Below are 19571 nucleotides of genomic sequence, written 5' to 3' on the forward strand. Positions count from 1 at the left end.
AGCTCACATAATACTAGGTACAGGAAGCTGGTTGACACCTGAAATTGATAGGAGTGAGATTTTTGGGGAAAATTTAAGTGTATATCAAAAGGATAGGCGAATGGGAAACAGAGGTGGTGTGTTTGTCACAGTAGACAAGAAATACAAATCCACCAAGATAGACATTGAACCTGCATGTGAGATTGTTTGGGCAAGATTCAGTATCAGGGGTGGGCATAAAATAATAAATGGATCCTTCTATTGCCCAACAGGCTTATCTCCTAATGAAACCGAAAACTTTAGAGAAAACCTTAGTTCACTTGTATGTAAGTTCCCAAAACATACTGTATTCATTGGTGGAGACTTCAATCATCCAACAATTAACTGAGAAAATTACAGTTTTGTTAGTGGTAGGCGTGATAAGACATCCTGTGAAACTTTACCAAATGCCTTCTCTGAAAACTACCTAGAACAGATAGTTATGAACCCCACTCATGATGGAAATATATTGGATCTAATAGCAACAAACAGACCTTACCTCTTTGCGGATGTCCACATCAAAACTGGTATCAGTGACCATGACACAGTTGTGGTAACAATGATGTACAAAGGACAACTAAAACAGGCACAAAGACGCCCATCTTATCAAGATCTGATGGAATATTTATGCAGCTTCTCTCAGGTAGTACTTCATTATAGATGCCTGCATCACTTGCAAAAACTCTGAGATTACTATTAATATTGTCTCCAAGATCATTAATATACAACATGAACAGCAAGGGTTCCAACACTCTTACATGGGGCACACCCAAAGTTTCTTCTATATGTGACGATTACTCTCCATCCAAGAAAATGTGCTGCACCCTCCCTATCAAAAAGTTCTCCGTCTAGTCACAAATTTCACACGATACCCCTTATGATTGTACTTTTGACAGTAAGCCTAGGTGTGGTACGGAGTCAAATAATTTGGAAAATCAAGAACTACAGCATCTACATGATTGCCTTGATCCAATGATTTCAGTAGTGTCATATCTCAATGAGGAACTTGGAACTTTCAACACAGGGCAGTGGCATGTAGAGGAACTATGGCTCAAGTTTAAAAGAATAGTTGACCATGCACTTCATAGATATGTACCCAGTAGAGCAATACGTGATGCCTTTAATAACTATGAGCAGAATATTGTAAAGTGATCTTTTGCAGAACCCAAAGAAATTCTGGTCATATGTAAAGGCAGTTAGTGGTACCAAAGTTAGTGTCCAATCCCTAGTCAATGACACAGGAACTGAAACTGACAGTAGCAAAGCAAAAGCTGAAATGTTTAACTCCGTTTTCAAATTTTTCTTTACAGAGGAAAACCAAGGAGAACTACCCCAACTGAATCCTTGTACCACTGAAAACATGAATGAAATAAACATTAGTGTCAGAGGTGTTGAGAAGCAGCTGAAATCGTTAAAACTGAACAAAGCTCCAGGGCCCGATGGAATCCCTATCAGATTCTACACTGAGTTTGTGGCTGAGCTAAGCTATCTTCTAACTATAATCTATCATAGATTTTAAAAAAATAAAAAATAACCGTGCCCAGTTCTTGGAAAAAGGCACAGGTCACACCCGTCTACAAGGACAGTAGAAGTGATCTACAAAACTACTGTCCAATATCCTTGACATTGATTTGTTGTAGAATCATAGAACATATTCTGAGCTAAAACATAATGAGATATCTTCAACAGAATGACCTCCTCAATGCCAACCAGCACAGATTCCAAAAACATCGATCATGTGAAATCCAACACACACTTTTCCCAAAACGTACTGAAATCATTGGATCAAGGCAATCACGTAGATGCTGTATTTCCTGAATTTTCAAATTATTTGACTCCATACCACACCTAGGCTTACTGTCAAAAGTACAATCATAAGTGGTATTGTGTGAAATTTGTGACTAGACTGAGGACCTTTCGGCAGAGAGGGTGCAGCAAATTATCTTGGATGGAGAGTAATCGTCACATGTAAAAGTAACTTTGGGTGCGCCTCATGCAAAAGTGTTGGAACCCTTGCTGTTCATGTTTTATATTAATGATCTTGGAGACAATATTAATAGTAATCTCAGAGTTTTTGCAGGTGATGCAGTTATCTATAATGAAGTACTACCTGAAAGAAGCTGCATAAATATTCAGTCAGATCTTGATAAGATTTCAAAGTGATGCAGATATTGGCAACTTGCTTTAAATGTTCAGAAATGTAAAATTTTGCACTTCAAAAAATGAAAACTATCCTATGACTACAATATCAGTGAGTCACTGCTGGAATCGGCCAACTCATACAAATACCTGGGAGGAACACTTTGCAGGGATACGAAATGGAATGATCACAAAGGTTCCATCATGAGTAAAGCAGCTGGTAGACTTCCATTTAGTGGTAGAATACTTGGGAAGAGCAATCAATCTACAAAGGAGATTGCTTACAAATCAATTGTGTGACCAGATCTAGAATATTGCTCAATGTGTGGGACCCATACCAGATTGGACGAACAGGGGATACTTAATGTATATAGAGAAGGGAAGCATGTTTGTTTGATCCATGGAACAGTGTCACAGAGATACTGAAGGAACTGAACTGCAAGAGTCTTAAAGATAGATGTAAACTATCCTGGGAAAGTCAGTTAAAGTTTCAAGAACTGGCTTTAAATGATTACTCTAGGAATATACAACAACTCCCTACACATCACTCACATAGGAATTGTGAGGGTAAGATTAGAATAATTACTGCATGGACAGATGCATGTAATCAATCATTCTTCCCACAATCCACATGAGAATGGAATAGAAAGAAACCGTAATAACTGTTACAATGTGATGTACCCTCTGCCACGTATCTCATGGTGGTTTGCAGAGTATAGATATAAATAAAAATGTAGAATACATTCAGTCCAATTCTTAAATTTCTTGTCATCCCATTATCTACTGACGTCTATTGGTATGCGATGAGTCTTGCCGCTGAAATTTATTCTCACGATAACAGTTACAGTCAGTTTATTATTACTTATTCTGTTTGTTAGACAGATCAGCTGGTTTAATTTCCCTCCCTGTTCCATTTGAGTGTCACCATCAAGTTCTAAAGCTGATTAAAAGCAGGTAAAGTTTTTACCCGGTACTCTAATAAATGAAAATCCAACCATATTTCTCATTTGCAATCCACTCAGTAAATCATTACAGCCTCTCATAATTAAATGAAATACTGATCTGGGTTCAGAATCAAGTAATGTTTTTTGAAGGGCAACATTTCCACTTTTCAATGTTATCTTTACCTAAAAAGCAACATTAATGTTTGTATATGGTATCCATGTATGGATGAGAACTTTTACTTTGTTCAAATAAAACAAGAGTTTGTAGGATGGTAGAACTTAGTGTTTCCTCCTCTGTTTCACAAAATTGTCAAATTTTAAGTAGTGCAATGAATTGTTATAGTGGCTAGGTCATTGTTTCTCACCTGTCCCTTGGACTAGGGCCATATGAGCCGATGTCACATGATTGTTTGAGCAACGCTGATACTGTATCGAGCATTTCAGGAAATCTTGAGGCTAACTGATTGTGAATACTGTTTGCCCAACCCTGCCCTTCCGAATTCTTCAAAATAAATCAGTATGTGACCTAGATATCCAAAGCTTGATCTATAAATGTAAGATGAAACCTATATACTCTATTAAACAACATAAAAATGTTCAACTCAGCAGCAATATTTTAATCTGTATTTTTAAAAATGATGAATTTGGTAACGAAACCTCATCCCATAATTGGGGAAATATGGTTCACTGAATAAAGAGAATCAAACAAGCTGACAATGGGCAACAAAATGTTAAATACATAATGATAGATCATATGATTGGTCCCATAGTTTTCAGGCATCAGCTGTAGCTCTGTCTGTCAGCATATACAGGATCTGCCTTAGAAGATTTTCGGTGGCAGTGAGACACGGTAAGGATAGTGAACATGAAAATTGCTAGCTTCTGCATGGTCTATCGCGAAAGGAGTCTTATGACTAGGGACTGGAAAATGTAGCTTCTTTTTTATTATTAGCCACACAAATTTAGAAGTGAAGACAAACAAAGCCTTAGTTCTTTGAAAATGGCAAAAAAGTGCAAAATGGGAACTTTGTCACTGGAATGTTTATTTTTGCAAAAACTGCAACACTTTTTCTTCCAAAATGGCCTTTGTTTTCTTCTTTTGGCTGTGTTTGAGCTTTCAAAACTGATTGTTCTGTCAAAAGCAGCAGCAATTCTGCACCGGTGAACTAAGTGCATCTCCGAGTTATGATGTTTCTGGACGTTATTTGTCTTTTCCCAACCAATTTTCACGATCATAAAATATGCAGACTATTAATTTTGACCTTTCATGGGCATTCATAGCTGTGCAACCCATGCTTTACAATGCTACAGATAGATCTGATATGGCAGTTAGTGTAGAACTAGAACCAAACACAAGGTGACTCTATTTTAACATTATGGGAAGAATTTTGGAACAGTTGAAACATGTTACAAATTTTGTTTTCCACTTGCTATAGCGCAAAGTGCAGGCTTCTGAGATTGTAAGGGTTTCAATCAAAATCTGTGGACCAGGATTATTCGCTTCATTTATTCAAAATAAGAAAACAGCGAGCAATGCACAACACAATGCACTTGGGAACAGTTACCGCACAATTGCTTGTTGAGTTTAGCAGAGCATTGTAGGAGACTTAATTCAGGCCAGCACTATAATAGTATTCGATGCAACTACAGTTCAAAACATGTCACCTAAATTGCCACATTATAAGCGCCCACATAATTAGGTTTAGCTAAATATACACACACCCATGTTTCTTTGTCATAAAATGCTAGGTCCCATGACCAAGTACCATAGTGTGTATCTTAAATAGACCATTCAACTGCCCACAGTTGGCATGGCACCAGATCATTGAGTGCATTGATATGTCACTGTGTTCATGCACATTTTATTTTGCAAACAGAGATATAGAATGTAAGTAACTGAAAACTGGTTAAATTTTTCATATTTGTATGCAGAAAATAAAGCTATTTCAAACTATATCTGGTAAAATAGTTCATACAGATACAATTCATTACAAAATAGTGTTAATTAAGTAATTTCGCATTTTGGGGCAGAATTTGCATCTGCTTTGCAGTTATCGCAAAATGTGAATTTTTCCAGTCGCTGCACATGACGTACAGTACAGACATAACTATTTTTTTTAACATTTTTTAATATTTAGTAACATTCTTTTATGACAATCTGAAAATACAGATCGCTATTGACCAGACAGAGGAGGAGGAGTCGAGTCGCAGACAGGCGCAATAAAAATGGATGATCTGCAACTCAATGCCTCCTCTATGGCTTTCCTTTCCAGGTGATGTTATTCCATCCTGGATTTTCTGTTCTTTAATGTTTTTAAGTACAGCGTGTGACTCATGCTGGATTTAGGTGTAACAACTCACTTTGTATTTTAATGGTAACATCTTACTTTTGAATTTGAGGAACCTAAATACCAAAACAGCATTATGTTCATACATGTTAAAAGTTTTTCAGAGATTCACTTGCAACTGTTACAGGCAAATGTGCTTGAAAATGGGCATGATGCCTTATTGAGAAATTTGGCCCACTTCCATGCCTTTAGTTTCATCAATAAACAAAACTTCCAGTTCTAGGTGGGAGAAATTTCTTGTTCACTTCATGAGAAGCCTCATCATGCTCAAGAAAGCGACAGTGTGGTGCATGCTCAAGAAAGCGACAGTGTGGTGTGCAATTTCAGTGACTGGCATGATTAGTCCTTTTTCTTTTCCTGACTGTGGCTGGTAATGCAGCAACTAAATTCTCAGGAATACGTTGAAATGATTCATAACTCCCCACCCCCGTCGGAGGTTCGAGTCCTCCCTCAGGCATGGGTGTGTGTGTCGTCCTTAGTGTCAGTTAGTTTTAGCAAACTATGGTGCAAGAGATACTGCTAAGTTTCCAGGCAAGACTCCAACATTGCCTTACTTACAATGGAGAACATTTGCTGGATGCAGTGTTAAGAAATGTATTTATTTATTTATTTAAAATTTTTCCCCAAGTGGCTCGTCTTCTTCTTCAAATTTACATGGAATAAAATATTCAAAAACTAATTCTTCAACAATAAATCACTTTTTGAAATCTTCCTGTCTCAATGGTTATCCCCATACATTGCTTTAAGCAATTATCATGCTCCAAACCAAATGGGTCTGGCTATAATTGCTCCATAAATGCAGCTGTGTGGTAACTAGAAACATGGTATCTTTTCCCAATGAACTAGTGCTGCTTATTAAGGATACAGGGTACTTTACTGGCTTAATATTATGTAAAAATCAACACCTATTTCATTCAGGCACTGTTTATAATGTATATGTTTCACAGATTTTTTGTTGATATCAGGTAACGCAGCACACTTTCTAAACAAATTAGAAGTATTTGGAATATTTTTGAACCTACTTAGGGTTATTTAAAAAATTACACAGAAATTGATGCAATTTTTTCCCAAAATGCTTCCTCAAATTGAGGTACCATTTAATCCAATGTTATACATTTGAAGAAGGCCAAAATTTTACCAGATATGCATGACATGGTGGCTGAGGTATTAGACCTATTTAATTCCACGTATTATGTATATTAAAAAGATAAATATCACATCGTACATTTTAATTTTTAGAATTTTTTCCTAATAAAAATGTTATTTTTCTATAATTTAGTTGATTCTGCACTAAAGCTTAGGTGTACTACATGTATGGACTATTGCAAGTTACAGAAAAAAATTCAAGCAATGCTTTATAAACTTTAGGAAATATTTGTACCTGAATTCTGAAAAATATAACTTGCGAGAAATTGCAAATGAAGATATGCGTCCAATTAAACTGTGCCTCGGAACATTACTGCAGCATTTCTTCATCTTCAAGCTTCCTCTTGGCACTCCTTTTAGCACTTCTTGCTTCTTTGGTAACTTGAAGAGCGAATATTTCAGCTTCATGCACCCGTTGTCTGTCACATGGAAGCAATTGATCTTCCATATTTTTTTTAGAGACACATTTTATGCCTTAATTTCTCAGGACTTCCACCCTTCCTATCACTCCATCATTGAAACACATCACTGCATCTAGTACACCAAATTTTAATGTATTTAGTCCTACAAAAACATTCATGGCTAATCTTTCCCATATGCAATGGTTGGAACTTTCATTTGTGTTCTGAGTGCCTCCATGAAGACATTTACTAAGCAAAACATGGTCATTCAGGTCTCTAAAAATTGGTTTTATTTCATTCGTAACAGGTTCAGGAAGAGAATGTTTATGATGGTATATTTGACCACTTTCTTTTGCTTTTTGGTAACCACACCAAGACTCTGCTGCTTTAGGAGAAAGTCCATGCACAGGGTGGTCATCTGTGGACAACTTATGAAATTAGGTGGCCCATACGGCTTTTCTCATTGCCATAATATCATTCAGAGGTGCAGGTAATCTAATGGCCAGACCGTAATAACTCTGAAGGAGGTCTATTTCAGTTTCTGTCAATCTGCCTCAGCCAGACAGAGATTTTCCATCGGATAGCAACTTTCGTTTCATTTCTCCTTGTAGCTTCCTCAATCTAGCACCCATCCTCTTTTGCACATGTCCACGACACTCCAGTTTTGTTACCAAGATATCACCATAAACATTGAACTCATTAATTTTATTGAAAGCTGTAGAGTTCCCATCGCCCAATTTTTAAATTTGGTATATTTAGGTCATTTTTCATTTGAAACCCTATAACGTACATATCAATGTAATCAGGAAAGACTGTAGAATTTATAATAAAGTCATAAAAAAATTCGATTTTTCCACCATTTATAAGTACCCTGTATCCTTAAGGGTTTAAGGAGACTTAAGCAAGTAAGGTTATCAGTTCCCTTTTCATTCTCCAGGGTGGAATCAGTGTACCCAACTGCATGTGCCTAAAGTAAATTCTATGTGCAAGTGCGATAAAGTTTCATATGAGTACCTACATGCAGTAGGATGTGGGAAACTGTCTAAAAACCACATCCAGACTGGCCGACACACCAGCCCTAATTAATCCACCAGCTTTATTGCACTTCCCCGGGTTTTCCAAGTGAATCTTGCTTGAATATGTCTGTGGAGATAGCTGAGTATCCATGAAATCTTACTGAGGTAAATGGCGTGTCAGTGCACCACACACCATCGTTATGGACAAATATGTGGCACTTTAAAAAAGTGCAGGTATTCTCTACAGTGAAATCAAAGAAGTTGTGGAGACAAAACTGATTTCTTTCCTTCAATACCTTCCTGGTTCATTATATCAAAAGGACCACATCTGTGCTTGTGATCTCTTCTCAAATCATCTTCTCTGAATGACAGATAACACTTTTTCCTTGTGTTGTCAGTTCACTTGCCTTGCCTTGCATTGAATATGCTTTAGTTTCTGCTGCGCAATGTCTGCCTTATAACCCTTCGAAATCAGATTTAGATTTTAAAAAATAAATAATAAAAAAGAAAAGAACTGCCATTCCTCAGGGGCACGTTCAAAGCTTTCTAGCTATGATATTAACCATGGAGGCTCCCAACACAATACGTAGCCACTTCATTGCATATTCATTTTATTTATGCAATATGTTTTATTGTTCCATATATACTGTTTCTTGATATAACTATAAATTAGACTGCACAAGAACAAAATGTCATTCACTGTCAATGGTTCTGTCATGATATTTCAGAAGCAACAAACAATAGAATTATTATGACGATGAGAACTCGGGAAGAAACCAACAAACAAAATTGAAGGAAGGCTACCACTCACCTGGAGCTCATCGTTGGCTAGTCCACTCACCTGGAGCTCATCGTTGGCTAGTCTTACGAACCAGCTCCTCCCCCCCCCCCCCCCTTTCCTCACTCACATACACACACACTGGTCCTGGGAAAGACTACTTGTACGTGTGTTTCATTGTGTATCTTTTGTTGCTATGTAGCAGCACCTGTATGGAATTAATTATCTGCTATTTCACAGTTGCCCAGGGCATGCCCAATTGTAGTTTCCATAACATTTGGGGAGGCCTTTCCGAATCCAAATCCAAACAGGACAAGCTAGACGTGCCTACTGTGAAAGTGCTGTGTGGGATGGTGGTCCCAAGAAATGGACAATTAGACAAATTGTGGAAAACTGCCCACTGCAGGATTTTAAAGATGGAATGAAAGGCTTGCATTACATGACAAATTGCTGCCATTTCTCAAATGTAAATATTAATGTGTAAATACATTATGTACCTATGCGTGTACGTTTTATAATGTAATATGATGATAATAGCTTTAAAGTAGTAACTTCAGACTAAAGAATGTTCCCCACTAAAGTGAATGGTCTTGCCACAGAAATTAAAAGAGTAAATACTGTAATACAGAACAATGCTGCCTGTTTGAAACTTATATTTACAACATACTGCAGGATGAAATTAAGAGTTAGGGAGTTTTATTCGTTGTGAGCACTACAAATCTCATGCAAAACCAATTTTTATAGATGACAAAACCTCAAGTTATACACATGGTGCCCAATCTCTGCTGCAAAACAGCAAATGTGTATAGAATGAAATTTTCACTCTACAGCAGAGTGTGCGCCGATATCAAACTTCCTGGCAGATTAAAACTGTGTGCCGGACCGAGACTCGATCTGCCAGGAAGTTTCATATCAGCGCACACTCCGCTGTAGAGTGAAAATTTCATTCTAGAAAAATCCCCCAGGCTGTGGCTAAGCCATGTCTCCGCAATATCCTTTCTTCCAGGAGTGCTAGTTCTGCAAGGTTCGCAGGAGAGCTTCTGTGAAGTTTGGAATGTAGGAGACGAGGAACTGGCGGAATTAAAGCTGTGAGGACGAGGCATGAGTCGTGCTTGGCTAGCTCAGTCGGTAGAGTGCTTGCCCGCGAAAGGCAAAGGTCCCGAGTTCGAGTCTCGGTCCGGCACACAGTTATAATCTGCCAGGAAGTTTCAGGAAATGTGTAGTTTAATATTAGGGTATATCAACCAGTCGCAAAATAATTATAGGATAATTATTTGCCAATAAGAAAATGCTATCTATTTTCTTTGCTCTAGGAGAGTGTTGAAATGCACTTGTGTCAGTACCCAAAACACAGTCACTGAGAAGTAACACATGAAACAATATCACATGCCAAGTCACTGAGCCAACTCTACAGCACACAAATGCTTCTTTTAAATATGCTAAGGAAAGGTCTGGCAGAATGTATGTAATTTAAGACTAAAGAAGGCCACACAATGGATAGCAGAAGCATTTGAGTCCCCAACAGGTGTACCTAAAAGAATCGAAACTTTGCTAGTTTTCAGATGAATCCTGTAACGAACTACAGTACACACACACACACACACACACACACACACACACACACACACACACACACACACACACACACACACGAACGTATGTACACATATATATGTTTTCAGCCATTACAATGTAGTAATGCAGGTGTGTGTGTGTGTGTGTGTGTGTGTGTGTGTGTGTGTGTGTGTGTGTGTGTGTGTGCGCACGCGCTTGCTCTAGTTCATGAAAAGAGAAGGGATTTGTCTGAAAACTATCACAGTTTTCATTCTTTTTTGTGTACCTTTCGACAAATTCTTCTTTTATCATAGCATGTTAGGTAGTGGCCCAAAATGTTGCAGACTGTTTAGATGCAGTAGGACTTACAGGTTTTGGGCCAACAGCCTCGATCTTGCATCATTTTGTCTTTACTTCTTAAATGAAGACTTGGCTCAAACAGAAATGAATTAAGAGATACTCCAAGTCTAACAAGGTGTGTGTAAAACTGCCTAATGGTTTTTGGAGCAGCTGTCTGTAACTGTTGCTGAATAAAAGATAACAATTTTACAGCATCAGGAAATGAAAGGACAGGAGGTGCACCTTTCAGGCACTTGTCACTTTTATTTTTCCATTTTACATGTGAAAAACTTTTGTCATTTAAATAAAATTATACAAACAGTAGTTTACAGCATGAAATTTCTTAATTAAGGTTCCTCACTGTAACCACAAACATTTTTTTCCTTGATCCCCTATGTTAATAATAGATAACGAAGTAGTTGAATTTTCCACAATGTAATTAATACAGTATATGCTTATTGCGAATGAAAAGAAATTAGCCACTAGCAGTGATGTCCTGTGAACCATGACTCATGGTGTAATTTAGTCACTAGCTCTCTGTTGCTTTTTAGCACTTGTAATGCACTCAGTTTATCATTTAATTCAGTACTCTTTTCTTGTCTGACAATAGGATTACTTGCAGTAAAATTAGTTTCATCAAGGATATCTTTAGAATTCTGTTTATTTGTCAACATTTTAAGTCTCAGTAAGGCTGTACAGAATGGAGTAAACAAGTCAAATTCCTAGTACACAATTTCTGGTGTCAAAAATGTTTGTGCAACTGACACAGCTCCAGCTTTGGACTGAAGTGTGAAGGATGTTTTAATACTTCTCAGATTTAAAGGGACTGATAAGATATACTGGTTGGATTGCAATGGAGGTCACCTTAGATTTCAAATTTAGTGATTCTGTTTAAAAAAAACACACACTTACGTGGCTGTACTGTGCCAACTGAACACACAATACCTGGACTGCAGTTTGGCACGTAGAATGAGGTGAGAGGTTGTGTTAGGTGGGTGGATAGGGGAGAAAAGATGCAGAAAGTGGAAGGTAGTGTTGGAGAAGGGTGACTGACAGCTCGGAGGGAGGCAACGCATGTTCAAGATAGGAACGGTAAAGGTAGAGGCAGTAGGTGACTAAGACAGGAATGTGACACAGGAACCAGAGCCAGGGAGTTCGTGCAGCACAAAATAACTATGCTGCGAAGAAGTGTTTGGAGGGAATGCTCATCAGGGGAAGGGAAGACTGTTGAGTAGAGGGTATCAGTGCAATGGGTCAGCAGAGAGTGAGGCCCAGATGATTGTCGGAACAATGGGTGTGTTGCAAGAATATCTTCAATCTGCATTGTTCAGAAAAGTTAGTGCTGGAGGGAATGGTCCACATGGACCAGGCTGTGAAGCAGCCAGTGAAATCGAGCTTGTTATTGCTTAGCAGTGTGTTGTGCCACAGTTTGGCAGTGGCCATTCATTCAGGTGAACAGCTGGTTGGTTGTCATACTGCCTTGTAAAGCTGTGCAATGATTGCTGCATAGTTTGCATATGACATGACTGCTTTCACAGGTGACCCTGCCTCTGATGGGATAGGGTAATTCTTATGATAGGACTGGAGTTGGAAGAGCTGGGCAGGTTGACTGGATAGGTCTTGCACCTAGGTCTTCCAGAGATAAATGATCCCACTGGGAGTGGCAATGGCATAAGGATGGACCAAGATGTTGTATAGGTTGGGTGGGCGATAGAAAACCACTTTAGGAGGGGTGCAAAGGATCTTAGGTAGGGTGTCCCTCATTTCTGGTCATGATGTTAGACAATCAAAGCCCCATCAAAGGATGTGGTTCAGCTGTTCCAGTACATCAGGGTATTGGGTGACGAGAGGGTGCTCTTTTGTAACTACGGAGGATTGAAGCATGTAATGATATGGCACATGAAATATGTTTGCGGACTAGGTTTGGAGGTTAGTGCCTGTCTGTGAAGGCCCTCATGAGACATTCAACATACTGGGAAAGGAAGTTCTTCTCATTGCAGATATGCCGTCCTTGGGTAGCAGGCTGTATGGTGTAATTTTTTGGTGTGGACGGGATGACAGCTGTCAAAATACGGGTGCTGTTGATGCTTAGTGGGCTTGAATAGGTATAAAATTATGGATGGAATCATCAGAGAGATGGTTGTCAATGTCGAGGTGGTGGCATGTTGGACTGAGGAAGACAAGGTGAAATGAATGGGAGAGGTGTTGAAGCTGTGGAGGAATGAGGATAGGGTGTCTTGGCCCTGAATCCAGATCATGAAGATATTCAATGAATCTGAACCAGAAAAGGGGTTTAGCATATTTTTTTTTTTTTTTTGGGGGGGGGGGGGGGGCAGGCAGAGTAGAAAGGTTTCTTTTGGATTGTCTATAATGAATGTCATAGGAGGATAACTGTCAATTTATTTCTTACATCTCTAACCAATTACATCCTCACATGTAACAATTTTATTTTTAGGAGAAAATATATAAAAAAAATCTGTGGCACAACCATGGGCGCCTGCATGACATTCAAAAAGAGCATTCTTTTCAAGTTATGAGAGTAACATGTTTTATCTTTTCGATTGAGACGGCAAATTTGTAATCAGTATTCCAAGGAAAATGAATTGGCAGTTTTTCAGAACCTTTCTAAAACTTCTCAGATGATGATAACCATTTTCCAGTAATATGACAGGATACGAATCCCGCAAGGGCCACCTTTGCAGAGTTATTCAATAAGTGTGTTACAATGTACATGTGGTCAGTAGGAACAATAAAAATGGCACCCACCCAATTTTCTTCACTGTTCCCTTTTTGACAGTCTGCAGGTCATAGGAGTTTCATTTTGTGTTGCATTATCTTAGACAAACAATGGAAAATCCAGGATGGAATAACAATATAAATTAGGGTAGATTGTTACTCGCCCCACAGAGAGAGCACTGAGCAGTGAACAGGCGAGTTTAAAATCAGACTAAGCTATTGGACAAAGTCCTTAATTAGATTTGAAAAAACACACGCACATTCCTAAAGGCACAACTCACGCACACATGGCCATTGTCACCTCAGTGCCCGGAGACTTGATAGCTTAGTCTATTTTTAAATGTGGCAGTCTGCCACTCAATGTGTCCTCAATGTGGTGAGGAGCAACCTATCCTAATTCCTGTTGTGAGAATTACTTTAGAGTAAGAGTGGATGGAAAGAAAGAAAACCAGTAGGATTTTTATGTGCCGTTGACAAAGAGGTCATCAGACATAGAGTACAAACTCAAACTGAAGGCAGACAGTGAATTAAATTGACCATATGCTTTCCAAGAACCATCCTAGTAGTTGCCTTGAGTGATTTTGGGAACTCACGGAAAACCTAAATCAGATGACTATTTGGGGATTTGAACCACTGTCCTCCTGAATAAAATTCTGGTCTGTCCTCCTGAATAAAAGTCTGGTGTCTTACTCTGTGCCACCTTACTTGGTAGTGAAATTGAAACCCATATAAGATAACCTAAAGCACAATCCATTTATATTTGTGCACAAAGAAATATGTATGCTTCAGTAAACCAAATATGTTCAGGCATTTTGTCTCTCACTGCCCAATGTAAATCTGCATGTATTATTCACATTCACTTTTGCAATGATGCCCTTATGTGACGAAACCAGAGGTGTAGATATTACTTACCCACTATTACAGATGGTGGTATTTATAACACAGCCGAGCACAGGTGAAACAGACCTCGGAGCAGTCATACAAGTCCGGAACCACGCTGCTGCTATGGTCGCAGGTTCGAATCCTGGATGTGTGTGAGGTTTAAGTAGTTCTAAGTTCTAGGGGACTGATGACCTCAGATGTTAAGTCCCATAGTGCTTAGAGCCATTTGAACCATTTGCAGTCACAGATGAGTACTGAGTTCATATCATTTCCCACAGTAGCCTTAAAAGGGCCTAACGATAATGATCACATGTACCAACAAAATAGGTTCACATTGTTATGGACATTGTTATTAACACCCATACTGTTTAGGAGCTGTTATATTTTTACTAGGGACGAACTGTACCTTTTACATTTTTGTAATGACTTACATTGGTCTCAAATCCTCATTATTTCATTCTCCCTGTTGCAGGAATCCAAGTAATGTTGTAAGCATTAGGTGATGAATTTAGTGAACTGTGATATGAGGATGTAGACAGTGTGACACATGGAAGTTTGGGGTCGGTCCTCGGAGTATGTATGGATAGTCAAGATGGTTAAGGCAACCACTTGATATAAATGGAAAACCCAGATTCAAGACCCAGTCTGGCACATATTTCCATATGTCATTATTGGATAGTACATCTGTGCCTAATACAGCTGTTGTCAATCAGCAAATTAATTACCTGAAGGATATAAAATATAATCTGATATTATGTAGTTCATCAACACGCTGTGGCATTAAAATGTTCACCCTTATGTAAGTGAATTTTAGTCAAAATGCATTCTCTCCTTAATGTGAAATTTTCACAGAGCTTCCGTGCCACATTTCCTGTTTTGCCACATATCACTTATTATTCCTGTGTACTTAAAATGATTCGCTAATGTTGTTGGTTACAATCCTAAAAACACTGATGAATATAAAAATAATACAAACCTTCATCTGGATCCTGTCCCACTTCTTGCCTATACCACTGGGCATCATCATCTTCATTTTTCATTTCCTGTTCTTCATTTGCTTCTTCAACTGCCTTCCGCATTAAAATATCACTTTCCAGTTGTCCTTTCCGCATGCCCTTCAGTGATTTCTGCTTTAAAATTTCCTTCTTTTTCTCCTTTGCTGCTTTATTTTCCATCTGAATCTTCTTTCTCTTTTCTTTAAGTTTTCTAGAAGAGAAAAATAATTCTCTAGGTAATAAATAATAAGGTAATAAATAATAATTCTCTAGGTAATAAATGATATAGTATTGTTATTATTTGATGTAAATGTTGCAAAATATATATGAAAGACACAACTGTGTTTACTTTTCAAAGGCTTTCTTAAGCGTCACAATTTATTTTTCCAGTTAAATAATTTTCATTTACAAATATCCAAATGGGTGCCAGATGAAGGATGGATAATCATCAGACACATGGATGAAGTCAAGAGTGGTATATGGAACATGGTGCACCCATGTGATATTTATGTTTTATAACAGGAGAGTGTATGCTATAGTGGCTTTTTTTAACTACAGAGAACAATTAATGAAGACTGTTTACCCAAAAATTCACTGACAAGTATTCAACTAAGTTTTATTTTACATTGCTTCATGTTTCTTCAAACATCGCTTCATGTTTCTTGATCTGTACATATTTACTGTTCATTAATAAAAATTGTTACAATATTTGCCATGCCTGTGATCCACACTTTACTGATAAATGGCTACAAGAAAAAATGTTTTTATATCTGAGACCACTAATACAGGCAAAACATACAGTCAATCAGTTCATATCTTGGTGGTGGACATTTTATCTACATATATATGGTTTACATTGTATAGTATGTGATAGGAAAGTTCAGAGGCAGAACATACTATCATATGCACAGATTTTTTTAAAGTATCTGCAGTTCAGTGAATATTTTAGATGCACTTTGTACTTTGCTTAGAAAAACAGCTGAATTGTATAGAAAGCAACATTTCTAACTGTTATCATGCTATCACAGAGAAACAGTATGCTGACAGCATCCATATATACATTGTAGTGGATGAGGACAATGACCTGATCACCAGCATAATTTCATGGAGAAATATTAAATTATCAACCCATAGGACATTAATTGTTACACTGCAGTTTGCAGCAACAGTAGTAAAACATAACATAGGAATTCTAACCCCTACAAATGGTCCAGTGACATCCCAACAAGATTTATAAGATAATTCCATAAATGTTTCTTTTTGCACAGAATAAAAAATAGTTAACTGCTCAAGAAGAGTTTTGCAGCACCTAAATGTCTTGCAGGAAGTTTGCGGTTTATTGAATGGAAATCTCTTCTTCGATACTTGTTTGACTACAGGAAATTGCAATGCACAACCACCTGTGTAATGACGGTAAAAGTAAACCTGCATTCTCAATGCAGTTCAATAGAGAGCAATATCTCTTCGATCATAAATGCAGCAATGAGTTCGGTCGTCGAAGACAAAGGGTAATTCCATTTAAAGCTTTGGCCATGGTGAGTTTGTTGCCGCGTTATGGCAAGCAGGACTGTCAGTACAGGAAGCCATCTGCCAAATTTAGAAACAGCATATCACTGTCATCTGAACACTCACCACTATCGTGAGACACAAAAAATTGAAGATATGCCACTTGCAGTCACCCACAGAGAACACCACTAGCAGATGATGGAACACAAACCTGTCATTGGTCGCACTGTTACTGAAATTTAGAAGTTGTTATGTGATTTCATGTAACTTTTACCATTCTGATAAGATAGTTTTAGAACTATTGAAGCCTGGTATGTGTGTTTTTTTTTAAAAAAAGTTGTGTGCAACCTGTTATCTGACTTATTACATTTTATATAATTGCAAACGTATTTGTTCAGATGCAGACTCTTTACAGCAATACACCACCATTCTCACCTCAGTCTTCACTGGACTTAAGGGGGGTAGGACGTCAAACGGGCCGACTTGGAGCAGGAGAGGCACCACAGGACATTTTAATTTGCACTGTCTATACTTGTACAAATAAATTCATAAAACTTTGTCAGCATGACCAGGAAGGATTCAGAATTCACACTGATAGCAGTGCAAGTTCGAAAACATAACGAAGTAATTTCTTTTACATGTGAAATTTCATCATTTTTTTCAGTTACTGATGGCAGCATTTGTTGCTATAGGTACACTTTTCTTCATAAGTAAGACAGATTCTTCGATGAATTTTGCACAGCATACAAACCATACTTAAAGGTGTATGAAACTAGAATTTTCCAAATCTATTAAAAACTGTGGTAAAAATTGAGGTAATTAACTATAAAATTTGTGTTTTTCATAAACATGAAGTTTAAAATGTAACAGCTCATTCGTTTTTTCATAAGTTAAATAAATTCTAGAGTTTCATATACCTGTAAGTATGGTATGTATGCTGTGCAAAACTCATCAAAGAATTTCTCTAACTTATGAAGAAAAGTGTACCTATAGCAACAAATGCAGCCATTGGTAAGTGAAAAATAATGAAATTTTGCATGTAAAAAGAAAATTATTTTGTTATGTTTTCAAACTTCCACTGCAATGAGTGTGGATCCTGAATCCTTCCTGGTGATCCTGACAAAGTTTTATGAATTTATTTGTAAAAGTATAGACACTGGGAATTAAAATGTCGTGTGATGCCTCTCCTACTCCAAGTCGGCCCGTCTGACGTCCTACCCCCCTTAATTTCCACACCAGCCTGGTTCAGAAGCAGATCACATCCAATCCTGGTACTGCTGATTTCTCCAAAACAACACTTGGCACTTACTAGGGAAACTCCCCATTGCACCCCCTTCGATTTGGTGGTATTAGTGGTAAAATGGAACCAGTGGATAGCCCATCAAAAACTGAACACAGATCAAGCATGAAAATAGGAAGAACGCGTACTGAATTGTGAAAAAGAAGAACATTCCAAGCACAGGATGTGCAACATCGAGCGAATTTCTAGAGCCACTGCGTCATGGTTGTGTGGTCGCGGTGTCTGATTACAAGTAGGGAGATCCATGTTCAGACCTACCTCGTGCCCATTTTTAATTTATTTTTTCACAAACTTATGAACTGTCCATCTGGTCACTGACATGTCTGCTCTCCTCTTGTAGTCTTGACAATTATTATACTATAAATTGTTTGTAGAATGAGTCATGTGGTAAGAATATATTACTGTTACAAGTAAATGAGGTGAAAAGTGAGAGGAGGCAAGATGCCGATACACCTCTTACTGAATGAAAACAATAAATAAATAGGTGTGAACTATGTTACAACAAAGGGATTCAGAAGTCAAAACTTCCAAAATAAAATGCAAGTGTCATAACATGCAATACCTGTGTAGAACAAATAGGAGATACACAAGCGTCAGAGTCCTTTACTGACACCTCGCAGTTGCAAACTTATGTTACACAATGAAACAGACATACCGGGTGATCAAAAAGTCAGTATAAACTTGAAAACTGAATGTCAATTTTTACCTCTCTATCTACATTACTCCGTGGTTTATTAATTTTCAAATTTATACTGATTTTTTGATCACCCTGTATATTTGAATGCAGCGAACAGACACGCCAATGACGGAATGAACAGTTCATAATTTTGTGAAAAAAAAAATATAGGGCACAAGGGAGAACTGAACCAGACCACCTCCTTCACAATTCAATTATTTTTCACATAACCACGAAGGCACTGCTATTCAAATGCACTCATTATTTTATATCTTGAACTTGGACTGTTCACTGTTTCTATTTTGCTGCCTTTTTTTTTTTTTTTTTTTTTTTTTTACAGTTCAGCACACCTTCTTCCTGTTTTCATGCTTGATCTGTTTCAGTTTTTGACATGCTGTTCACTAGGTCATCTTAACACTAAATCTGAGGAGGGTGCCATGGAGAGTTAGTTTTATCCTGGCCTTGAATGTATTAACCACCTACTTAGACAAGGCTACCTAAAATCATGCCCTGAAATGAGTCCATTCTGCCTGACATTTTGGCCACCACAGCTACAAATGCTTTTTGTCGCCCTCCCAATCTCCACAATAAACTTATCAGACACTATGATGTGAGTACCTAATCACTAAGAAAATAGCGGTAATGAAGAAGCTGATAGGTGGGTCTGGGGAAGGGTGATGACTCCATGTCTTGGACTAGAACCAGTCCCAACTATCACCAAGGCAATCATAAAATCTGAACTACTTGTTTGAATAAGGAGGCTGCATGTAGAACATTGCACTAAAACCCAAAA

General features: G+C 37.9%; 1 protein-coding gene across 1 annotated transcript in view; it reads right to left on the bottom strand.

The window, feature by feature from the left end:
• LOC124800439 (protein Peter pan) overlaps positions 1 to 19571 on the bottom strand; it is a 106913-nt gene that overhangs the window by 3636 nt on the left and 83706 nt on the right. Inside the window, exon 7 of the mRNA XM_047262996.1 lies at positions 15278 to 15507. Within this exon, the coding sequence (XP_047118952.1) occupies positions 15278 to 15507 (230 nt within the window). The remainder of the gene's footprint in view (positions 1 to 15277; positions 15508 to 19571) is intronic.

This window comes from Schistocerca piceifrons, chromosome 1, assembly GCF_021461385.2.
Source record: "Schistocerca piceifrons isolate TAMUIC-IGC-003096 chromosome 1, iqSchPice1.1, whole genome shotgun sequence".
NCBI lineage: Eukaryota > Metazoa > Arthropoda > Insecta > Orthoptera > Acrididae > Schistocerca > Schistocerca piceifrons.